This window comes from Fundulus heteroclitus, chromosome 18 (genome assembly GCF_011125445.2).
Source record: "Fundulus heteroclitus isolate FHET01 chromosome 18, MU-UCD_Fhet_4.1, whole genome shotgun sequence".
In the NCBI taxonomy this organism is placed as follows: domain Eukaryota; kingdom Metazoa; phylum Chordata; class Actinopteri; order Cyprinodontiformes; family Fundulidae; genus Fundulus; species Fundulus heteroclitus.
The window spans coordinates 16375124-16400783 of record NC_046378.1 but is presented as its reverse complement, the minus strand read 5'-3'; the positions used below and the strand labels follow the sequence as shown (position 1 = coordinate 16400783).

The following is a 25660-nucleotide window of genomic DNA, read 5'->3' as shown; positions in this document are numbered from 1 at the left end:
GGTGTTTTTCCTGACACGTTTAGTCATCCTGCAGATCTTCACTGTGAGCACGTGCGAGTCTTCATGAAGGAAGTGCTGTGTTTCGTGCTTGCATGTATCATCTGTTGGGCCCGTTGCCAGGCACACACTGGAGGACTGTCCTTTTACAAAGCAATTCCCTGTGGGTCAGTGGGTTTAAGTGAAATCTTTTACTGAGCAATGCTGAAGGAAAGAGACACACGAGTAACTTTGTGTCCAGAAGCAAGTTGCTTCCTGATGAATGTGAGGATGAATTTGGTTTAACTGTCTGAAAGTTGAAGGTACGGATAACTGAAGTCTTATAGGCAGCAACGCCAAACCTGATCAGCATCAAACGTTGCTTTTTTTAAGTATGTCTGGTTTCAAATGTATTTACTGCTGGAAAAAATAGGTATGTTCACATTCAATTGTAAGGTTTGGGAATGATAGAAAGTAGATTCCGCAAAAAAAAAAAAAAAAAAGAAAGAGTAGACATACCAGACCGTTTAACTTTCATTTAACTCATTACTCCCGAATGACATTTTCAAACATTTCTTCTGTAATGATAGAAAGATTTTTGTATCATTCTTATTCACTGAAGGCAATTTGTTTTTCCTCTCTAACAATTGTGAAGTTTTGTCAGTTTGCTGTTCACGAGCACTCAGGTATCTGGCAACACAATGTTATGAAGGAAATACATCCTTGTCGCTTTGGGAAGAGCCACTTACTGGTTTTGTATCCAGAAAGGCTTATAAGGTCTTGGCAAAGTCATTTGGAGTCCATCATTTTACTGTGAAAATAATGGTCAACTAGTGGAAAGTATATAAAGCATCCACAAATGCCCAAAGAATTTTCTGTAAAAAATAAAAAATAAAATAAAAATAAAAATAAATAAAAAATATTTTACAAGAAGAAGATTATGCGGCTGAAATTTATCTAACTTGTTTGGAAAGGATTGGGAGGAAAGAACTGAATTTAAGTTCGGAAAGTTACATCTAAATAAATCTTAAGACTTCTTTAATAACCTATAACCTCAAGAGAGACAAGCCAAATATACAGTAGACCCTTTCAAATATACAATAACTGTCTTCAATAAATACACATTGTTAAAAACATAAATCCCTTAAAAAAGGGAAATACTCATGATGCTGTACTTGGGTGTTCTCTCACTTCTAAGCAAGAACTAAGTACCAAGAGAAAGCTGTAGAAAGTTGAGAGAACAAGCACAAACTGGCCCCAGTGAAATTATTTATTTTATGACGAGGAACTCACAGTGACAAAACAAGAACAGCTTCGTACAGGAGGTAACTCTGATAGACTGCTGCCATGACGAGATGTCAACCAGAGGCAGAGAAAAACAGAAACTCAGCAGAGCAAAAACTCACTTTCCTTTTTTTCCCCCCTGTGGAAATAAGCAGCAAAGCAAACATGAGCACGTTTTGAAGCTACTGTAAATGCACCTGCATGAATAACAAAAAAAGAATCTGTAGATCATCCTTATTTTGTCAGGGGAAATTTTTTTTTTCTTTTCTTTTTGACAGTTCAAACTTTCTTTATGACAGAAAGCACATGCAGAGGAAGGGGGGGGGGGGGGGTGCATACAGACAAACCTTACACAAACATATAAAAATATGTCTTATGATTTATACCAACAATTGAGGACTGTGAGTGCACTATTTACAGAAATGAAGCAGTATATACCAATATTTACACCAATAAGACTTAGTTCACATGAAGTTACGTAGGCTACAAGTCAGTGAGAGTTATGGAGATGTTGGGGTAGTATCTATCATTTTTATCACTTGCCTACTTCTCTTAATCATGTTCAAAGTAATACGGAAAATGATATTCATACGTTCATATTGAGGATCTGAAGTTTAATGTAGAGTCTGAGTATGTCCATTTCGCACAGTTCAACCTGCTTCTTTGGGAAATCCATATTTTATGTTCGTGTTTCTTCTGACTTCTGACAAACCCAGAAAACATTTGAACCTAATCAAACAATTCAGCGGAAATTATTCCTTACAACCACACGGCATATTCAGCCAAAACTACTGTTCTCATTAGAGAACATGAAATCGCAATACCACCTTCGAGGGCTTTTTTTTTGCTGCCAGGCTCCCAGTTTGCACAGAAGTTAATCCAAAAGAACAGTATGTGTACGTCCTACAGCCAGCATAAATGTACAGCATTTCTTTATTTCTTCTTTTTTTTTTAAGTTGTAGCTTTTACACACAGGAAACACAAAAGTCAAAGTTCAGATTGAGCATGCAATTTACGAAGAAAACCCCCCCAAAAAAACACTGCTTGTCATCTACATTAACAATTATGGATGCTGTATGGATTGTTCTGAAAAGCAAATGTTTGTGCTGGGAACGAGAAAAGCTATCAGTAATATTGAAGGTGCAGCTATGTGGGTGATTAGCGTAGCTTAGCACAACGCCAACAAATCCAACTAATTATGAGGAAAACAGATAAAGGCATCTCCTCTAACTCCTTTCACCCAAACAACAAATGCACTTGAGGGAAAGAATGCACATCTACGCTAACAGGTGCCCGCTAGCCAGTTAGCGGCTATCACAGCAGCTAGCTAGCTGATCCTCTTAGTTATTTCACGGGGAGAAAGAACTGAATGCGCATGTAGCCATTTGGAAGTGGGTACGCTGAGGTGAAGAGCCCAGATGGCATATAAAGTGCAATGAGGTTTTTCAAGGCTTTGAGGGATCAAAGACAATAACGGCTTAACCCACAAAGCCTGAGGCTAACTCCTACGAGTGTGTGTGCAAGGACAAGAGATCAAGGACAGCTGACTTTTACTTAAGCATGTGTGTGTGTGTGTGTGAAATGGCTTAACCTTTAGCCTTCTGAAGGCACGTGGAGGCACTAAGCATTTGTCCTACTGACAAACCATCTTGTTTATGAATACCATCGGAATATGGTGTTTTTTGGTAAGCTAAAGAGCCCCATTTCATGAACTGGAGCTGACATGAAACTCGACTATGAAGCAAATTTGGCACACATACAGGCCTCAGAGTGTCTGTGCTTAGACGGTCCAAAAGCTGCTTCCAGATACTTTACAAGGCAAGATTGCGGGACACACATCCTACACTGACGAAATCATTTTTTGGTCTAGTCCAAATACAGTCTAGTCCAAATACAACACCCCGTGTTGTGAACTCTTCTGGACCATGAGGGAATGGCCTGAGCTAAACTACTTGCTTTAATTTACGCAAATAATCAAGTCAGGGCGTCAGGGTTCATCATTTCCAACAGAAAAAGTGAAAGCTACATCTTCTATAAATTAAGTGCTGTAAAAGGAGGCGCTAATATTAAAAGCATAAATACTGTACACTATCTTTTTCTGCTAACGCAGCTTAGCGTCATCTATGAAGAGGCTCCGTTCAGACGTGACAGAACTTCAACTAACTGACTTTTCATGGCCAAAAAATATCCTTAACATATACAAGGCTTTGGCATGACCGTGTTAAGAAGGAATGCACTTTTTCCCCCCCTTCCTAACCAGAGGTTGGACACAATTTAAACTGACAGCAAAACTAAAACTGAATGATCAAAGCAAATGTGATTTTCTTTAGAAACCATAATGTATTTACTTTCCATCGTTTACTAATTTACTTTCCATCGTTTACTAAGGCCGTGCATTAAAGTCGTGCAATGTCACACTGAGAAAGAAAAAAAAAAATACTCTTACTTAAGCTCCCTCTACTGGAGGAACGATGACATTGGCAGTTTCACAACAATGACCAACCATTGTGCAACAGAGATCATCGCCACCTTACTGGAATCAGAAAACTCGGACCTCACATCTGATCTTAAGGCTAGCATTGAGTTTCAGCTGGAAAAATAAAACTAAAATAAAAAAAATATATATAGTTAAGAATTTCAAACTACCGTTTCGAGTTATGTTACATTTAATGTACATTGTTACCTCTGATCTTCATTTGAAGGCTTCTTGACTTAAATTAAGACGAAATAATGGTGGACCGAAAGTGTTTCAAGTTCCAAAACACGGAATTTCAAAGGACATGCAATGCCTCATTAATCACATCACATTACTCCATCCGCTTTCATTGTGTGCACTGACACCCTGAGGAGTCCATATCCGCCTGTGTAAGTTCTTTATAGGTCCTTGGTTTGAAAATAAGTCCATTTATGCAACTTTAATTTAGAACTTCTGTTTTTTTTTTGTCTCTTTCAACAAAAACGTTAAGACACTCGGATTCAAAAAAACAGGCAAAGACGTGCACGCCATCGGGAACACAGCAAAAATTGTGGCTTTGACGCGGTCGTTTTCATCCATAAATCCAGGTGGGAGCTTACAGCTGCGTCACGCACATAGAAACTGGTGGACCGAGCAGAACACCGAAACAACAACGGCAAAAAAGTGCTGGAGGGAGTTTGGTCAGACTGGCCGACGGATTGTCTCAGACTCTCCAAAGCAGCAGGTGGTTGGTGCTGTCGTCCCGACCGACGGTTTCACTGCTGTTGGTCAGTCTGAAGTCCTCATAGCCATCTCCGCCCGAAATGACGAGATGGTTGGTCTTCGCTGGGATGTGGGTGGAGGCTCTGCGGTGCGTGGAGTCACGCCTCTGGAGGATCCCCTCATCTATGCTGCCGCTCTGAGACTGATTACCTAAAGCCAGGAGAGACTAGGGTTATCTTTGTTTGATGATCTGAAACACTTAAGTGTAACAAACAAGCAAAATCCAAAAAAAATTGAAAAGAAAAAGTAAAAGGAAGCAAACACTTTTTAACAGCGCTGTAAATGTAGAGGAATATTTTTGCTAAAACAAGAGAGTAAGTCAGAACCTGTTGAGTCTGTTGTTGGAGGTAGGTTCATGTCGAACCCTTCTGGTAGTTCGATTGAAGTCAGGAACCGAACGTGGCCCGTGTGTCCGTGAGCCGATCCCATCGGAACCAGAGGTGACTTCAGGGTGCCAGCCACGGTTCCTAAGCTCACCATGGGGATCGCCAGTGTAAGGACCACCCCTGTGGAGGTACATTAGATGTACGTTTTCTCTTTGAAAAGCAGGGTTTGTCGCTTGGAGATCTTGAATTCAAAAACTTGAACTAGAACTCAAACTTAAGAGATCAGGTAGGGAATCAGTTCTAGGTTACGATTTGCGAATGTACTGTATGCTGCAAATGTCAGATGACTTTAAAATCACAACATAAAACCAATGCGTAGACTTGCAAAACACGACTAAATATGAGAAACAATAAAACCATTCCTGTTTTCTCCAGTGTTGGCCTTTTCTGTTTATTTTCTGTTTATTATCGTGTCTTGTTTTTAAATCAAACCACAATGTTGTTGTTTTTCTGTTGTTCCGGTTCCTGTTTTATTTCCCTATTTATTGCACTTTCAGCGTTGTGCTACCAAAGGGCCACCGCAATTAAATAGACAAACTCGGTGTTCTCACCAGCGCTGGTACCGATCCATAGCAGATCCTTACAGGCCAACAAGGCTGTGATCCTGAGGCAGGCAGCTTTGTGCTGTCTAATGATTGCATCTGCACCTGAATAAGGGCAATAAAAAAAAGACATGACATGGACAGTTAAACATGATAATCCATAAACTTTAAACATAATTTTTAAGATTTTTGAGATTTTATTTTATAGACTGAAGCAAAGTAATGTGTGCACCTAAAATGGAAGAAAAATCATTCCTGGTTTTAATTTACTTAAATAAAAATCTTACTTTGTGCTGGACAGTTACACAAACTCCCAATAAAACGCATTAAAGTGTGACAAAACGTAAAGAAGCTCAAGGGAAATCAATGCTTTTTGCAAGGCACTGTGAGCAGCTAAACCCTGTGTGTGCTCACCTGCAAGCATTTTGTGCACAGCAGGAGCCACATCCACCTCCGTCAGGCTCTCCCAGGTCTGAGCGTGGTACAGCCTGACCTGTGCACTCCCCTGCAGCGCCAGCCACACACCCTGACCATACGCCACCATGCACGTAACACAGCGACTGCTGTCGGTGCCGACCTGGAACCAGTGCTGGGAAAGGAGGGGGGGAAGGCAACGGTAACACCAGTGAGCCATGTCTCCATCACTCTTGTTTGCTATTGCGTTATGTCCATAAAAATAAAATTCATGTAAAAGCTCTGCTAAACTTACCTCCTGTACCAGTGTAGTAGTGTTAATAATGAGAACCCGGTTTTGTGAGCCACACCACAGTTTCCCTCCAACTGGAACCATCTTGGTCACTGGACTACTAGGTGTACCAAGCACTAACGTCTGGGAAGACTGAGGATCCCAGAAACTACCTGTAGATTTAATTTTAAATGAAAGAGACAACATGAAAAACTCACTTCAGAACCATTTAGATAATTTTTCACCAGATTATTTTTTAGATTTTAGCGCACCTGCTTCTCTCTGATAGACGATCACCTCTCCATTTGCCAATGATACAAACACTTTGTTGTCTAAATACCTGATGTCAGAGGGAAAAAAATAAAGTTAACATGGGAAACTAAGTTATAGGCCTTCGGAATGACTCAACCTCCTTTAGGGTTTATGTCTAAACGAAGAATAACCCATGAAAGCAGACTTACAGTATACAGAGGGTGGAGGCTGAGTGCTGCATCTTCATGCTGTTTTTACGGTTCCGGATGTTGTCTGAGGACTGGTAGACATGGATGCTGAAAGAAATAGAGATTTTACTATTAATCAAAGATACAGGATCAACCAACCTGCCCAGGATGTACCATGCCCCTCGCCCCGTGGCCACTGAACGTAGGCAACCCCCACGCTAATGGTAACAACTACGAAATATATTCTTCAAGGTTAAATTTTCTTTATTTTTTCAAATCCACATTTCCAGAGCTCTTATCCCTTTATATTCATATTAATATGTTGAACATAAGAGTTCACTATAAGCTACAACGGACAGGCATTAGGTATGGAACCAGCTAGTCAAGAACGCAAGAACTCGAGAGAGAGAGAGAGAGAGAGAGAGAGAGAGAGAGAGAGAGAGAGAGAGAGAGAGAGAGAGAGAGAGAGAAAGAAAAAGAGAACACAGAGTTCATTTTCCTACCATCCATCTTCTGTGCCGAGCCACACAGAGCTCTGGTAAGCCTCCGGGTCGATACTCAGCAGATCCTCCAGACTCGCCCGAGTGAACGACCCCCTGGAGGACCGGCGCATGGCCCGGCCGTCCATGGGGCTCTCTGTGTGGACGCGACTCCCTCCACCTACGCCTAGGATCCCAGGAGCACCGAAGGAGCTAGGGACAGGGAACTCCTGCTCCTCCTCGCTGCTGGTGGTCTCCGTGGCCATGTCCTTGGAGCTTAGACCCTCGTCATCTTCAGGAGATGAACGGAGGACAGTTTGATGAACTGGTAAAGCCGATGGCTTAACTGGCTAGACCTGAAACATTTACTCACTCCCATAGCTGGAGGATATGGTGCAGTGACTGGTCTGACTTTGCAACGTGGAGGAAGGACTCGGTGAATCTTCATCGTCTGAGTCATCGCTGTCAAATGGCACAAGCTCTGTCCCTGGTCCTGGAAAGGATGAACCAACAGACTGAATGATTGTACTTTTAACAACTAGAAGATCTGACTTCAGACAACGAAGTTCCCAAAGATTAAATTCAAGCATATCGGAGGATTTTTCAAGCCTTTTCAGCAACCTGTGGAGTTGATAGATTACCTGTTAGTAACTTAAGTTGCTTTCAAGCACCAAAAATTATGTTTTATAACATTATCTTGAGACAGTAATTAAAAGTTTAAAACTTCAGGTCAGATCTTATCTTTGTCAGCCTACAAAATAATTCAGCTTCTAATATTTTGTTGTTAAAACTGTCAGAAATGTATAAGGTGTATAAGGAGCATTTGCTAAACTTTCACAGCCTTCTTTGATGACAAAAAAGTGCCTAAAAACAGTATTCCGGTCACATTATAGGGTAATTGGGTCAATAAATTAGCAAAGTGATTGCATTTTTTCCTATCTAAACAGTAAACAAATATATTACATAGCAATCTACTGTGAAAGCAATTCACTGCTGACCTGTAGGCTGCTCTGTTAGCTCTAGAGTCGAAGGTGAGATGGAGATGTTGAGCTGCTGCTGGGGGTGACCGGAAGGTCCGGAGGTCGGAGCGGGTTCCGACACACGATCCCTGAAAGGCCAACATGGTCAAAGTTTTACAAATACACTGGAATGATCATTCTCCTGAAATGAATGCTGTAACTCTCTGCCTTCACGTCAAAAACAGAGCTTAAAATAAGTAAAATGTTCTTAAAATTTGAGTTTTTGTCCTTGAATTGAGCAGGTAAATGATATTATCTGCCAATGGATTGAGTATTTTGAACCCTAAAATAAGATAATTAGACATCCTGCACTTGAAATAAGATGATGGAGAAGAGTTGTTCCTATTTTAAGTGCAAAAATCTTATTCCGTTGGCAGATCATCTTATTTACCTGCTCAAATCAAGGACAGATACACTCTTTTTAAGAAAATCATACTTATTTTTAGTTCAGTTTTTGCAGTGTTTAGCGAAGAGAAATGCAACTGATTATCAGAAATATTTCACAGCTTAAATTTGGAGCCATGTTTAAGAAAATGTGCCCCCAAATATGTACACATTTATATAATCTTTAAGAATCACAAACGTTTTATTCTGCTCGAGAGAATATAATTGAGAATCAACACCATTTCTTGTTTCTTGTCTCTTTCAGTCTCATGTATCAAACTGTAAAAGCTCTGTGAGCCAAACGTAGAATGCTGTACCTTCTGCATCTCTCTACTTTCTCATTATTATCTCTTTCCCAGTAGCTAGACTTGTCTGAACCCAACTGACCAGGGGTCTCACAATGTGACCCATATGGATTTGAGCCCACCTAATCTGTAAAGACTAAGGTAGAAATCACATTTTCACTTCTGTAACACCTACGATACTTTTGTAGATCCTCTTTGAAACGGTCTGAATCCTAAACTCCAAATGTTTCTGATAGTGAAGCCAGGACACGGCATGTTTGGCACGTAGATCGTGTCTAAAGGTTGTCACGGAGTCTCCGTGACAACTCTCATTGTTGCAGGTCTATAGCAGAGAGCTTTCGTTTCCCCTTACATCCTAGTCACTGTGTGAAGTGGCTTATTAAAAATAATAATTTCTAAACTTAAGGTTTTTTATCTCCGCTGCATAAATACATTAGAAGTAAAAGTTGGATGCCTCCAAAATGCTCAGTGTCACTTACCTATAGCTATAAATGATGAAATAAACTGTATAACCTTCATTTCACCTGCATTCAGGTGAAATGAAGGTTAGAATTAGAACAACAAAACTGGTCATAGTTAAACATATTGGTCCATTTTCTAAGTGTATTAAGGGAAAACAGTTGGCTCCCCATTACTTTTAAACATTTATTGCCACGTTTGAGGCTTAATAATGAAGAATATCAGTGTTAACTAACACTCCAACACCTTTTCTTCAAAACATCGCAGGGTTTTTGTTCGTAGTTGTGCGAGCACACCAACCTTCCCTTGAGTCCTGGAACTGCAGCAATACAAATGATCCTGGCTGAGCAGACAGCGATGCAGGCCTCCACCATGGGCTCATCTTTGATATTCAACAAGCAAACCTGCAGCGAAGACAAATCTCATGACAAACCGGCAGCAAGATGCCAAAGCACGGTCGGTGAATCACTCTCCGTGTCCTCTCACCTGTCCCACGTATCCGTCACTGTTACACACCCAAACCTCACAGCCGCTTTCAGGGCAGCTGTGGCTGGGTGAGGCACATGAAAACTGGAGACAAAAAAAACCCAAACATTTTATAACTCTGAATATTGTTTTCAACGTGTTTGACGTGTTGTTGTTTTTTTTCCTGGTCAATATCTAGCCATTATGCATGAGTAAAATCTGGATAACTTTGATAAACATGTCCTGCATTCGCCTGTTTTGTGTTTAATAAAAAAAAAAAAAAGACGCTCACCTGCATCCCACTGCGGGTCTTCATAATAGGAATGGCTTTTAGGAATTCTGGGTCCCACTGGTCCTTGTTCATAGCTACAAATACGGGAAAAAAAGGATCAGGGGTGATGCAAGTAGATTAAGCCTGATGTGTTTCATTTAAGCCATGAGATACAGTAATTCAGCTTTTGATATTGAAAATAATTCTTCTTAAACTTTACAAAACTCAAAGGTAATTAGGCATACCATAAAAACTGGAACAATCTCATCCCTTTCAACTCCTTTTTTTTATTTATTTTTTATGATAGCATTTATTTTTTCACATGATACATTGTCTTTACTGACCCAACTTCTTCTTGGCATCCTCAAAGGCCAGTTCGAAGCTTGAGCGGGCGTCAGGCGAGCTGAACTCAAAGACGAAGGTGCTCTCAGCGGAGGCCGTGGTGAACTCCAGTTTTGTGGGCAGGAAAGTCATGCTGAAGGCCAAGGACTGTTTCTCTGAGAGCTCTTTGTGCACTGATGCCATCAGATCTTTTATGACCTCATCTAGGGACTGAGACAAGCAAATCAAAAGATGGAAGAAGTTACAACAAACAAAACTCTTTGGTAGCTGGAGTTAAGAAAAGACCTCTGAAACAAGGGTCAACATTCATAAACTATAGAAATGACCATTCTTGTGTTTGTGTGTATCACACAGTTAAGAATAAACCACAGGTGTGGGTATCAGGGGCAGTGAGAGACCATCCAGTTGGCTAAATGTGTTACTGGCATGAAGAGGGTGAATGCAGGGCACTGCATATATCCTACTAAAAACTGCATCCAAAAACTCCATCCAGACTGTAAACATTGATATTATTATGATTGTGCAGCTCGTGTTAGAAGAAAACTGTAATTCTGAAACGTACATCTTGGATTTGGACAAATTTCTCCTTTCTGAATCCCATACTCAAATGTTAAGGGTTATTATGAGCCTTTTTTTAATACATTCTTTTAATTAAAATAAACAACAGAGACAGCAAACGATGTTCATTTATTCTCTTTCAGTTTTTTTTCTATCAGTTTATGGTCTTAACAAGAAATCTTCCTCAATACAACACCATACACCTGTAATTTTGTTAATCAATTTCCAATTTAGAGTAAAAAAAGAAAACGATTCTCCTTCTTTAGATCAATAATAAGTTGAGCCTGACAGCTTCGACCAAAATATGGGAAACGGTTTATCTGTGTGAAGAATTAAATTCAGTAAATTAAATCTATGACTAAAACTATCAGTACTCACGTTTTATATCCAGATAATGTTATTGTATTGGTTTTATTTGGTGGATACATTTACATCAAAACATCAAAACTAGCTTAAAAATAAAATAAGAATCATTCCAACCAAAAAGGAATAGGCCGAAGCAACGCTTATATTAGCCAATCCTTATAAAAGACAGATTTTTATATAAAGATATAAAAAGGACTCTGCTTTTATGAGCTTTTTGAAGATTTTTTTTAATTGTCAGTTTTATTTTATTTCATCCTTAGCCATCTTCTTATAATAGCTGACAATATTTTTTATACAATATTTCACTTGTGCCTCTGTACCCATATGCTTACAAAAATTTACCAACAGCAGCACACAAACAGCACTTTCTGATTTATTTTCCATTTAATAAAATCTAAAGAAAAGGAAGACTTGTTTTTAGATTCCCACTTTCTTTTTCAAGACATGGAAATGCTTAAACTTAAGTTTCATAGTTTTCTAACAGCATAAGGCACCAGCCTGTGTGCGTGGACGGTACCTGATGTGGGAAGCTGAGGGTTTCTGATAGCTTGCTGATCTGACCCAACGTGCTGAGATCCTCATCCAGTCGGCTAATCATCTTCTGGATGCTCTCTCTGTTGGTTGCCTGAGAAGAATCTTTGGGAGAGGAGAAGAGAGGGTCAAAAAGCTCTCGCTCAAAAAACTGACACGGGAAAGATTCAAATGTCAGGTTTAGATGTTTCTTCGTGCAGCGGCTTCATGTACTGACGGGAAAATTAAAACAAAAACTCTTACTTTTCACCACCTCCACGTCCTCTAGAGGAAGTTTCCACAAAAACTTGTATTTACTGGAAGTATCAATCACACTTGCTGCAGAGTATCTAACAAAGGGGAGAATCGCAGAGACGTCCGTGTATTTATTTGAACAGCAGGGGGCAGCGTGCTTTAAAGAATCTGTGATAATGCGCATGGTTGTTACTTACAGGCTCATGGAGCTGCGCCTTAACGAGCCAGACTTCCTCTTGAGAGTGGTGCAGATGATCAGATCGCTGAACAGGAAGAGGGATCGGTCTTTCTTACCCCCCACGGTCTTCTGCAGAGAGACAGGAGCAGCTCAGGTCATCTGGACCACACGCCTTTTCATGAAGCTTGGTTGATATTAGCGAACCGACTGCTTTAATGATTGTGTTATTTCACGCATGCTTCTTACCGCCTCCATGACTATTTCCTGTCTCAAGAACTTCCTCTGTGGATTTAGAATCTGACACAAACAACATGCAGTAATTAATTTATGTAATAAGGACAAATGAGACCGAGGGGTAATTAAAAGCAGCTGTTACATCAGACCAGTTGTAGCTCATGTTGGTGGTCGCATAAACAGCAAAAGACAAAAGCCTGTAGCAAAAAAGAGGATTTTCATCATATTCCAGTTCATGTGACTAAAACAACTCACATGTTCCACTCCCTCTATGTGCGCCTCAATCTCCTGGATGACCCGGGCCTCCCTCTCCGCCTCCTCAGCGGAGCGGCGCCCCGTGTTGATTTTCTCCGCCAGTCGCTTGATGTCCCTCTGAGCGTCCAGCAAAAACGCATGATCTGGATGGTCCTCCGGCGTGTGCTTCAACAAGTCCTTAAACAAGCGACACAGATAGGTGAATCTCTCTTTATGATGCCTCAGAGTAGTTAAAATTGTCTCCTCTAGCTGTGAAACGAAGAGGAAAACAGACATGCATTGAAAACCAAAGGAAGTCACCTTCACCAGCAGCTCATATCGAGGAATCCTCTGGACCGGCTTAATCATTAGATCACCCAGAGCCTGCTTCTCCTTGTTCTCACGCATGTTTTGCTTTTGGATTGAAGGGAGAGGGATGATCGAGAAACACAAACAAAGAAAACAAAAACAAAAGAGTAGTTTAAGTTTATTTTAAACTAGAACTGGTTTACTTTAATATATTTCATTGGGGTCAGTATCATACCTGCAGTAAACAGCCATCAGAGTGATCTCAGTTTGTCCTCAGGTCCTCATTATCTTAAATTATTTGATTTATTCATTGTGTGTGTGTGTGTTTACATTGTTTATATTTAGTAATGTGTTTTATGAGAGTTTTAACCTCTATGTCTAAAAACTGCACAACAAAGAAAGTTTGGTTGATTGAGTGATTGATTGATTGGTTGATTAATTAAGGTGTAGGATAAAATATTAATGATAAGAAAGGTTACAGATACAAAATTGTGTGTGTGTGTGTGTGTGTGTGTGTTGGGTGGGTGGGGGGGGGGTATTTTTTTATCAACTATTAATTATAATTGTACCCAGTAGTAGGATATGAATAAATGATTTAATTAATTGATTCATTAATTAACCTTATTTGTCATGTTTCACACATCCAGGGCTTAATAGCCTGCACATAATAATAAAAAAAATATCTGGGATAAATAGAAACTAACTTATAGTCAGACTTAAAGCTATAGTTTAAGTGTTTCCTGTTCAGAAACACTTTTTGTTATACTGGGTGAAATGGTCTTTCTATCCTGACAGTAGTCAATACATTATGTATTCAGAAAAAGGAGGTTAGGAAATTAGATCTCTGTGAGAGCTGCTGGCTTGTAAAAACTCTGACCAATCCTGACATTCGGTCCGAATGAACAGAACCAATCAGGTGCCTTCATGTCTCGTCTTCATGCCCCCCTCTGTGCCTTCAGTTGTGGGTGAATCACCTTATCTATTGGTTGTCCCACATGGCAATCGTTCTGACACGCTCACGTAACACCAGTGTGTGTGCTCGTTCCTTGTTAGTTTCCACTTGCTAGCTGCGCACTTCTAGTGTTTATGTATCCGCTTAGCTTAGCGGTTAGCTTCGGTGTTAGCCGTTCATTGTAGCTCCGCTGCTCTCACTGCAAATATTTTGAAAATGGCTGAGAGTCACAAAAAGAAAACCGCGTACAAGTTTATGAGAAGAAGAGGAAGGCCTCAGTAGAAATAAATAAGACTAGAGTGGATTTGGGAGATTTTTTTCTTGCGATCCCCTGAAGAGTGGAAGAGCAGGTAAGATGATCTTGATAGCAATTCAAAAAAGGCACTTAGGGTTGTATTTCCAGAAAACTCTAGCTTTAAAGTAAATAAATATACTCTACTCATGTATTAATGTTAGCAAGTGAAGTTATACAACTACAATAACACACAGTGGAACCTCCAGATACTCACCTAAACATGAATTTCCCTCCATATACAGAGTGACTTTGCCAGGTGCACAAGCCCGCAAAATGACCGCTGGCTATGTGGACCCAATCCACCGTGATGACAGTAAAGCAGCAAAAGGGTAGCGCTATCAAAGAGGTGTGTGTAATGTTGGAATAAAGTGCAAATGTTCTGCTAGTAGTATCACCCAAACTAAAGTGTTGTCTTGTTTTTGACATGTGAAGTCTTCTGATTGCCAACTCCCCATTGTGCGTCGAACTGGCAGGTGTCCAACACAAACTGTGTTCATCGCCTTCATAATTAACTGCTTAAGCTAATTAATATTTCACCACTGAATGCTTATGCTGAGGTTATTATACAGGACCTACAGCTATCTCAAGTGTTGTGCAGGTTTTGTCATGGGGTGTAGGTTGAGGCTTTTAACACCAATTATCCTAATTACCATTATTTTCTATGTTCATTCGACTGAAACATCCACCGGCAGGTAAATGCGTAGTAGGGTCCTTTCGGTTTGATCAGAGGTCGCAATCTGGAAGATTCGATTAGAGTCAACTGACCCAAATCATAATTACAATCACAGTCAATGCAGATATTGTCGTCATGGAGGAGGATTCCAGTGGAGTCGTGTGAAGCTCTTGTTAACGCCATGCCCAAGAGACTTAGAGCAGAGGGTGGAAAATAATGCTGACTGCATGAAATACTGACAATTTGGACATTTTCACTTGGGGTTGTACTCATTTTAAATGGTTACACAAGCTACTTTAGATTGCACCAAAGTGGCATACCTTCAATGTTGCCCCATGAAAGGATATAAAATATTTACATAAGTGTGAGGGGTGTACTCACATGGGTGAGTGGATTGGTTAAAGGTGTAAAATGTGAGGACGACCTAGAGCTTTACGTGCAGCACAGTTAGTGTAGCATAAATGGTATTTGCTGTTTCAAACTGAATTATTTGTAAAGTTAAGTACGAGAAGACAAAGATCAGTGTGTGCCTATTAAAGAACTGGTTCTCTTCCTCTGGCGGTTGCGGTGGGCAAATTCAAAGGGGTTCCTTAAGACCAACGTTTGTGTGTTTTGTGAACTCAGAGTGTTTCGGGATGAATTCCATTTTATATTACTCTTTTGCACTATGATTTGATAAAATATTTAGTTTGAGATGCAACAGAAAAATCCTGATTTGTTTTGGTTGTCTGAAGCAGATAAGTTAAGGTAGCTATTTAATAAGACTTTTGCAAAGTTTTATCGAAAACACAGGGACAAAGAATTTAGTATCCTTTATAACATACACTTGTTATGTTATTTAGTTTTGGTAAATGTGTCTTGTGGTGTTATTTTGGTTTGGTGGTCACACTGGTGTTCTTTTTTGTGCAGCACTTGTATAGTGTCTTATAAGCAGTCTGGGTGTCTGTTCAGTCAATCAGTCAGTCAATCAATGATTATCAGATTAACTCCCAGGTAACATCTGCCTGACTCTCCAAACTGAGATCATGTGATGGTTGTCCTCTGCAGGTAAATTATAATTACTAAAAAATAAAATCTCTTAAATGCGGTCTGTGCTGGATTTCATAACCTCACCACAAGATGGCGATGTGGTTCTGTCGTTAAAACAATTTTTACACTTAGACTTTATTGTCATTCAACTGCACATCCACAAAGTACATTTGAGCAAAATTGTCAGCAGTACTGAACCGAGCTGCAGAAATGGTAAAATATCTTGTTAGTGAACACATCGCCAAAGAATAAACGAACATCATTCAGATGAGAGATTTGACTTCTCAAAGCTAAGCAGAGAATCCAAGGCTTGTGCTAATGTACCCAAACAGACACTTGGCCAAACACTCACCTCCAGGAACTTGTGAAACGCTGGTTTTGCCTCCTTGGCGATCCTCACGGCGTCTTTAGCGTTGAGAAAGTTGTCGATGTACGCTGAATACATGTCAGCGAGAGCATCTTTGGAGAACTACAGGAAGAGAAGGACCACCGATTACACAATGGGAAACAGCCTGGAGGGACAGCAGCCTGTAAATGATGTTTAAACCAGCCAGCGGGTTAAACCAAAGCCCGTACAAAAATTTGTAACACGGGTTTCAAAGTGTGGACCAGCAATTGTGTCAAGAGAGAAGAAGCGGTACTGATTATCTGCTCATGGTTTCAGGTATTTGCAATTCCATAAAGAAACAAACAACGAGCCTATGTTTCAAGATGTAAAAATAATACTCATAAAACAATTAAAAAGGAACAAAAACAGGCATATTTCCTTTCCTAAGCAGCAGAACACATCAGACTTATAGATCTCAAACCATAAGTGAATCTGGTTGAAACCTTTTGTTTAAAAAAAATAGAAAATACTGCACCTGAATATATAGCTGCCAGTGGCTTATCATGGCATCATCAGGCCAATAGAGCATTAAAGTTGTTGTTTTTTCCTCTTTATTTTAAAATTATTATTTATTTTTGTAGTTCCCATTATGCTGTTAAAAAGACTTTTTAAAATGTATGTTATTATTCCAACCAGTTACAGAAGCAAATCTAAAATACGTCCAATTCCCACAAGGCTAGTTTTTCCAGGTTTCTGAAAAAAACATTTTTTAAAAAAATCCTTAAATCTGTTTGTGTTGTATTTTTCTGCCTCCTTTATTCACAGACATGAACTTAGTGGACTCAGCCTGACCTGATTTTACCTCAGAGGGTAGAAAACCGACAGGGAGGCAGAGAGAGCAGAAAGTGCAGCACAGATCCAAGCAGAAAGGGGGAGTGGGGGGGGGGGGGGGGCTGTTATTTAACCTGATTACAGAGTAAACAGATTTTTGTCACTCGATCAAATATGAGTTGACCTTTCCCTAATTATCTCATATTTTCTGTTCCTCCCTGTTCCCAGCCCTCATGCCCACTGCCCTCCCCTCTTTAATTTGTTCATTCTCAGATTTTGAGAACTCACAAGCGATGTCAAAACAAAAAGCCTGGGTTGTGGAGAACACACGAGGATAAAGAGGTGAAGTTCTTTTCCAGCAGATTTTTTTTCCCCCTCCCTCTAAATATAGTTCCCTCTGATCTTTACTTGCCTTTAATGAAGAGTGTCCACTCGTTTAAACGTTAACAGGAAGATTAAACTGTGCGCTGCCAGACAGTTGATAACACAATGCCTTGTGTTTAACTTTTTAATCCCCCTGATGTTTGCACACTTAATACGGTCAAGAAAAAAAAAAAAAAACTCTTTAAAGGACTGACTCTCAGATTGAAAACGTGTTTGGGCTATGGGCTTTTACTGTGTCGATATGCAATGATTCAGCTTTTGAAAAAGCTGTTCATTGTCTTGAAAATGTTAATTTTTTTAATCGCATATTAGGGAACCTAACATAGTTGTTTGCTGCTTTATGGTTTCATTCAAATTAGATTTTTTTTATCCTGGTTCAACCATGAAATTATTCCTCTTCTTTTTCAAACATGAGCTCGATATATTACAATTTTGAAGTTAAAGTTACAATAATGCCTTTTAAAAATATATATATATCTCATCACATTACAACCACACACTTCCCTGTATTGCTTAGAGATGTTTTGTGACAGACCAACACACAGTACTGTAGTCTAAATCTGGTTATGTGTGTAATTTAATTTCAGTCTAGGGTCAATTGTCCTACAGAGGTTTTTTAGAGAACATTAGAGAACCAACAGCATCATGATGATGGAGAAGTTTAAAGCAGGGATAGGTTATACAACTCGAGCATCTCCAATTAGCAATGTTCAATCAGTCTTCTGAAAATGACATGGAAATCCATCTGAAGTGACCATCTGGGCAAGGAGAGCATTTATCAGAGAAATAGGCAAGGTGACCCATGGAACGAGGTGCTCTAGTTAGACGAAACCTAAATTTAATGTTCTGTCCCACATGCACAGTTTTGGGACAGATGTGGTGGAAACACAACCACGGCACTGCAACCTAGACAACAGGTTCTCAAACTTTTCTATGCCACGCCCCCTAAACGTTATTGGCTGGACGATACAATGTTATATCGATTTGTTTGGATAATGATACGATATTTGGCAATATCGCAAAGCCTGTTATGATTTCTGACCGATGCGATCAATATGATGCGATATCATCTACCCATTTAACACTAATATTTACCTTGATGTTAACTCACAATCAAAACAAATATGATGTGACCATTTTATTTCTAACCAGGCATTTAAATCAGCAACAATATTCTTCTAATTGTAAAATACTAATAATAATTGATCACCTGTTCACTTTAGTCTCATGCCTTGTGAATTTCAAAATAAAAGGTGCATCTTAAAAATGATGATATGGATCAATACTTTCATTTTGCATTGATGTAGTTAATTGAATTATTCATTGAATTGAATTGACTCCTACAAAATATGTAAAGAAAAATCCCTTTTTTGAATGTTTTTCTCACGTTTATTCACTATTCAATAATTACTACATTTGTTTAGCATCAGAACATAAACTAACACATTTTCAACACTTGTATATTCCCACTAAACAACAAACTTTTCAGCAAACTTTTAATGATATCAAGCCTCTCTCTAATGTGTGTGTAGTGGGAGGTATGGGCTTAATGTCTGTCAGTGCCATACGCAGGTCATTGTCCAAGAAGAAATGGGGTCTATGTATTGTTTTGAGTACTTTTAAAGTTGAAGACTCGGTCCAGGGGTGCCGCCAAGAATCATGGGCCTCATGACAAAAATAATCCAAAAAGCTCACATTTATGTGTATAGATGCTCTTTTTTGGGGCCCTTGGAATTGTCCTAGTGTTTCCCCCCTTTACAATGCTCCTGCTAAGACAAGTACGCTGTTGCAAAAGGAAAAAGGCAATTCAGTCTTCTGTCAGCCAAGGTGGGATAGTCCTTTCTTACACAGACAGGGGAAGAGCCTCAAAGTCCAGTTTTAAACCCCTGAGTTTGTCATCTAATAATATTATATACGGTATATTAATATTATTTTATATTAATTATTCTAAAAAAATACTTAAATTATATTTTACGATAATGATAAAAAAGTAAGATTGTATTTTATTTTTTTTGCATATCTTTTATTTACGCTCCAAATTTCTAAAGACCCTCTAGTGCCCCCTGGCGGCCCCCACTTTGAAAAACACCGACCTAGACAAGCTATCCCCATTGTCAGACATGGTGGTGGCAGCTATGGGAAGATGGAGGGAGCTAAAAGCAGGGAGAAACCCGGGAAAATGTAACATTAGACGCTGCAAAAGTCTTGACTGAGGTGGAGGTTCATCTTCCAGAAGGACAACGACCCTAAATGTACAAAGCTGGTAGAGACATAACGCCAAAAGAGTTTCAGATGTCCGTGCGGCAACACGTTGCCCTCAACACCCACTGCAGGTTGTTCCTGTTCTCCAGAGAGAACCACACAGAGAAAGCAATACACCAGGAGGCTCTCTGTGACTGACCTGTTTATGAGCAACCGGTGAGGGATATGAACGCGCTTTAACTTCCTGTATGTTCCAGGTGACATCAGCAGAAATGTGGACGCCCAGGAACTTGTAGTTCTCGTCTCTCTCAACCACCCTCGCCTTGTATCGAGAGGGGAGTGTGTGTAGTGTGCTCAGACTTCCTGCTCGATTGCTGCTTTTGTCTATGAGAGCAACATAAAAAGGACTGTTCTGCTATTTGAAGTAACCGAAGAAAAAAAACCTGAAAAAAAAAAATTCTGCCCCGTGTGAGGCTCGAACTCACGACCTTCAGATTATGAGACTGACGCGCTGCCTACTGCGCCAACGAGGCCTGCAGCACGCAGCAGCTGCTGCTGTTTAGGTAGTCGGGGGAGGGCGCTGCACGCTGGGAGACGTGTGACGCAACAGCTCCTGCTAGAGGGGGAGGAATACCGCCTCTAACCTCCTGCTATAGAGACTGTTTCTGCATGTAGCTCCAATTCTGCCTCAATAACTATGAGCTTTCTTTAGAAAACAATAAATAAGTGAGGTACACCGTTCGACTTACACATGTAGACTGTGAAATGGTTCCAAAAACCCTTATAATTTAATGTATCAAAGCCGTGGGTAATCACTTTACTCTCAGACTAAAAAGGAGAAGAAGAAGAAAAAAAAAATACTGTATAAACATCAGATCCATCAAATATAATAAATATCTGCCTGGCTGCTTGTTCAGTGTTCCTCTTTACTGCCTTTCTCAAAGAGCTAACCTAACATTTGGACTGACGTCGAGCCTCTGGAACAGTGTTTGTTTAACATCTGGGTCTAGAGCTATCCTTAGGTCATGGGAAGTTTTTAAAAAAAGGGGCACATAGCGGCCACTGGAAAAAAGAAGTAGTGAAATGTTGCCACATGTTGCCAGCCCTGCTCTACTCCAGCTTCTCATCGTTTTTTTAAGCAACCGTTTGTCTCTTCAGGGGTACGTCCAGTTCCTAGCCAATAAAATCAATCACGATAATCATCGTAGAAACGAAACACTGTGTGAATTTACACAGAGACGTCTACAGAAACAATGATATAACCATTTGTTGTAGTTTAAAAAGAGGTTTCTCTGTATAAACCAATCTACAGTAACCTCCACATTTATTGCCACCCTTGGTATTGGTCTTTAATTGAAGTAGCAGAGTCTCACACTGAAAACTTTAGTAAAATCTAGTGTGTAACTTGAGTACTTTCATTCAGTTGAAATAAACGTATTAAGAAAATGATTGTTAAAAGTTGAATCACAGATGCCTCAGTTTGGAGCGGTGGTGTTATGCACAGTTCCTGTAAATAAATACAATAGAAGCTTCAAAAGCCGATACTTTGCTTTTGAACTTGATTGCAGTGTCTGGGAACTATTATTGAGTAATCTGCGAGATTCTTTTTACTAGGGGTCCGATATAATTGAGGCACATTTCTCTAAGCTACTTGTCAATATAGGAAATACAAGAGAACATATCATTCAACACGGAAGAGAATTACTAATGATCATTTCCACCAGAAGGCTTGCATTTTTCCCTCCAAGGGAAAAAAATCAGCAATTAAAAAACCTTAATGTATGCAACAACTCTTTTGTGCTAAATGTAATAAATTTTACTATACTAAACTAACTAAACTATACTGTTTATATTGTTTTTAATCGTCTGAAATCTTTCTAATTGAACCCACTAACAAAAACAGTTCACAACAGTTGTTGGCAACAACCAAGCAATGCACACGTACAAAAAAGAAAAAACAAAAATCAAAGCAAATTAATTAGTAAAATGGAATTATGGGTAAACTATTTTAAAGATGCAGGGAATAATTATTGAACAAGATGCTGAATACCATTTAATACATTACCAAAGTATGCCATAGGGTGGTACAGCCCATAAAAGCAAAAATGCCTGCAAAAACATGTTACTGGCGTGGGCTAAAGCTAGATTTTTAAACCTGTCAGTGTTACAGTGAGTGCAGTGGGGCCGTAATCTACAAGTAGAAGGAACAACAGTTCATTGTAAACCAACTAAGGAAAGGAGCCGTAAGATTTCTGACAGAGGAATCAAATCAGTAATCAAAACATTTCTTCAAAATGCATAACAATCACTTGCAGAGAGCTTAAAAAACAAGCAGGTAACGCGTTTAGTTTGAAAACAATAAATAACGCACTCAGCCGCAATAGCCTCTATGCACAGTCGCAAGTTAAGACTCCACTGCTGAAGAAAAAGCCAGCCAACGCCTGCCTAAACATTGCTGCAGAAGATTTGGAGAAGCCCTCCGAACACTGGGAGGATATATTTCGCCAACGCTGAACTCTTTGGATGTTATTACATGCACACACAATGTTTGGAGTAAGAATGCTTCTGTACAACAACCCAAAACCACCATGCGAAAGGGGAAGTTTACAGGTGGCAACATCATAGCGTGAGAGGTCTCACAGAATGTGGCATTGGTAGACGTTGCGCAATGCAAGGATGAATTGAGGGAAAAGTACAGGGAAAATGTTGACACTGTAGGAATCTGCAGAACAAACAAGCTAAGCCTAGGAAACGCAACTGGCTATAGAGAGAAAACTAAAAACCTCTAAGTGGGTCCAGTAAATCACCTGACTTCTATCCAACTGAAAATCTAAGAAGAGGACTGATGATCAGCGTGTATAGAAAAGAGTTCAAGAACTGTTTTAATGGAAGAATGGGCCAAAATGAGACGTAAGCAATCCAGGTGACTAGTTCCTACATACAGCAGACCTCGTTCTTCGCTGTGTTAATGTCCTATTTGGATGTTTTATGCATATATCTGCTTTGTATCTATTTGTATATCCTCTGTATGACTGTTGTATAGGCATGACACACTAGTAAGGTGATAGCAGTCAAAATTATGTAATACGCAATGAAGATAGTCACTATCTTGATCACAGTTTGTTTCAGCATCCTGTTAGCGTACATCATGGCTCAGAGTCATGTTCTGGCTCAAACGTTTAAGGCCGAACTCCTTGCAGCAATAACGCTCCTTCTGTCTCAGCTGTATTGCTCAGGGAAACGTTTTAGTTCTAGTGATTACCAAAACCAACAAATCAACTTGAAACCCGCTGCTTTGTATCGGTTCTGGTGGTTTCCGATTAGTCTGTGCATTGGAAAACCATAGTTGTTGGATCCTGCTGTTTGTTTGTTTTTTTGCAATAATTTTACTGCTGTCAAAAAGGAAACGCCTCTAACCATATACTTTAAGGCTTTTTTTTTTTGCTGACATCTTTATCAGGCTGCCAGTAATAGTGGAGGGTAGGAATAAAATGTCTATTTTCAACTTTGCATCCTTTTCAAGGGCTTTCCAGGCTCTTAACTTAAGCAAAACCAGATTATTGCAGGTGGAGGTAAACTGCCCCACATTGTCAGTCCAATTCTACACGCAGCAGCTCACAGGGATAACATTTGGACAATGAATTCCTGCAGCACATGCAAACAGGGCAATTTAGGCAAATGTGGCACAAGGCTTTGAAAGGTATTCATGTAAGTAAAATTCAGGCTGTGGCTGATCACATCATCTTTGATTTTTTTTTTTTTTTAAAGATCTGTGTTTAGCATCTGAATTAAGGCTATAATCCATAACAATAAATACTTTTATAATAACTCAGCAAACAGCTTTACAACTTAATGAGACAATGAAAACTGGGAGACAGAAACAGAAACTATAACAGTGCTCCAACAAAAGGTTACTAATCAGTATTAATGATTTATTTTTGTTATTGCCTCTTCTAGCACGACGGCACTCAGACTGAAATAATCTTCACATTACTGTGAGGACTCCAAGCTGCTATCACTTATGTGTTACAGTTTTTAAAAAAAAAAAAAAAAAAATCAGGAGGAATGCCTGTTTTGTGAGTCAAACAGAATGAACAGTCAAGTCTGATCTCTTTATGAGGGCAAATTAAATCTCTTTTTGATCAACCAGCATCCATTCAGAAAGCAGCTTACATAAGAAACTGGCGTTTGGATGGTCCAGTGACACCACATTCACAAGTTCCTGACAACTAAACAATGAGAATCAACTTCCTGGTAAAGAAAGGACCGCCGTTTGCTACATCAGCAGGCCAAGTGTAATGCTGGCAAGGCGCAACAACGCGGTTATTTGGTGCTAGGAGCAGTGGTTCCAAACTGTGTCCTCTCTGCGTTTGGGGCCAGGTCCCACCAGATGTCGCTGTGGAGCTCTATATTCACAATAATCAGTGGGACAGGATCGTTCTTTATAGAGTAATATTGTAAAAAAGACCGATTTCCTTACCAATCAAATTCTGTTATAAACAGATGTGTCTATATATAGTCTGCCAGAAAACTGACAAGCTCAGTCGGCTAAATCCTCTTGAAGCGTATTGATATTGGGTCAGGCCCACTGACATAATTAGTTGCTGCTAATGTGTGCTAAGGTTTTTGTGCCTCACTTAACTTATCATGCCAGAGACGCCACGGGTTCCAAAACCTTCCAGCTTCTGACCCACAAAATAAAAATGTCAGACGCTCATGACCCAGACTCTTGATTGAGCATTCAAACATTTTTAGTGAGTCATTTAATGGCAAAATCAGTATTAATAGCCAATATATTGACCAATATGTTGCTTTTATTCATTCACATTACCATTTTTCATTTATTACAAACATTTATATAATGCATATACTTTGTCATTGCCATTTTTGCTATGCAAAGTTATTTTCTGACGAAGATCTCAAGACCCCACACATATATATTTATGACCCGAGTGGAATCTCCAACTCAATTTCAGGAACTATTGGCCTAGAGGAACAAAGTTTGTTCAATTCAATTTTATTTATATAGCGCCAATTCATGAAACATGTCATCTCGAGGCACTTTACAAAGTCAAAATAAATCATATTATACAGATTGGTCAAAAATTTCCTATATAAGGAAACCCAGTTGATTGCTTCAAAGTCCCGACAAGCAGCATTCACTCCTGGAGAAACGTAGAGCCACAGGAAGAGTCATCTGCATTGTCCATGGCTTTGCAGCAATCCCTCATACTGAGCAAGCATGGAGCAACAGTGGAGAGAAAAACTCCCCATTAACAAGAAGGAAAACCTCCAGTTTTTCCTTCTTTGTTGAAAGATATGTTGATTGTGTAGATATACACAATGTATCTCAGGTTTGCTGCACTACTAATAGCAGTATAAATCAAAGGTAAGTCCCAACAAACCACCCCCCCCCCCCAATTTGTAAATGTTCACCAACTGTATTGAAAATTGTTGGATCCACTATTTTTTCTGGGTGTCTGCATCTAGTTTCTTAAATCTCTGTGACCAAGACAATCCAACTCTTATTTGCACTTACTGAATGGATGAGGAGGTGTCCAACCGTCTGCCTGTCGTGCCACTGGCTGACGCAGCCTGCAACCTGCTCCAGGAACTGCTCATGGTGCTCCAGGATCTCTGGGATCTGATAAAACATCTCGTCCACCAGCAGAGGGTCCACGATGGAGCTGCCGTCTGGCTGTTTCAGAGGACGCATGTAGCCCTGACCAAAGAAAGGGATAACTCATGAACTGAAGGGTTTAAATATTTTAAAGGAGGATAGGAGGGGGAAAAAAGTGAATTTGTGATTTGTTTTTAGAATAGATTTTTTTCAACCAGCTTCATTCGTGGCATTAGATCTTTTCTTTGATTAACATATCCATGCGCTTGTCAGAATACAAGTCAGGGTGTGTTTTCGAATATCTGAAGCTTTTGTGGAATCGGAGCTGGCCAAATTATCCCTATCATTATGAGTAACTCCATCTGCAGTGCACGTTTCGGCTTTTTTGTTTTACTTTTGATCCAACCTGATCCAAAAAAAAAAAAAA

At 39.7% G+C, this 25660-nt stretch overlaps 1 protein-coding gene and 1 non-coding gene across 2 annotated transcripts in view; both read right to left on the bottom strand.

Moving 5' to 3' along the window:
- Nucleotides 1–3625: 3625 nt before the first annotated feature.
- The window catches only part of LOC105923377 (rho guanine nucleotide exchange factor 17), a 98098-nt gene continuing 76063 nt past the window's right edge, over nucleotides 3626–25660 (bottom strand). The window contains exons 3-24 of the mRNA XM_012859310.3: nucleotides 25153–25335; nucleotides 16221–16337; nucleotides 12932–13024; nucleotides 12632–12808; nucleotides 12389–12439; nucleotides 12162–12271; nucleotides 11974–12059; nucleotides 11717–11835; nucleotides 10278–10485; nucleotides 9955–10028; nucleotides 9684–9767; nucleotides 9498–9601; nucleotides 8029–8138; nucleotides 7404–7523; nucleotides 7055–7322; nucleotides 6573–6659; nucleotides 6384–6451; nucleotides 6136–6284; nucleotides 5841–6015; nucleotides 5436–5531; nucleotides 4825–5004; nucleotides 3626–4648 (exon numbers count right to left, since the gene is read on the bottom strand). Coding sequence (XP_012714764.2) covers nucleotides 4440–4648; nucleotides 4825–5004; nucleotides 5436–5531; nucleotides 5841–6015; nucleotides 6136–6284; nucleotides 6384–6451; nucleotides 6573–6659; nucleotides 7055–7322; nucleotides 7404–7523; nucleotides 8029–8138; nucleotides 9498–9601; nucleotides 9684–9767; nucleotides 9955–10028; nucleotides 10278–10485; nucleotides 11717–11835; nucleotides 11974–12059; nucleotides 12162–12271; nucleotides 12389–12439; nucleotides 12632–12808; nucleotides 12932–13024; nucleotides 16221–16337; nucleotides 25153–25335 — 2868 coding nt within the window. The 3' untranslated portion in view covers nucleotides 3626–4439. The remainder of the gene's footprint in view (nucleotides 4649–4824; nucleotides 5005–5435; nucleotides 5532–5840; nucleotides 6016–6135; nucleotides 6285–6383; nucleotides 6452–6572; nucleotides 6660–7054; nucleotides 7323–7403; nucleotides 7524–8028; nucleotides 8139–9497; nucleotides 9602–9683; nucleotides 9768–9954; nucleotides 10029–10277; nucleotides 10486–11716; nucleotides 11836–11973; nucleotides 12060–12161; nucleotides 12272–12388; nucleotides 12440–12631; nucleotides 12809–12931; nucleotides 13025–16220; nucleotides 16338–25152; nucleotides 25336–25660) is intronic.
- trnam-cau lies at nucleotides 20074–20146 on the bottom strand. The gene has a single exon. It is a non-coding gene; the product is annotated as a tRNA-Met (tRNA).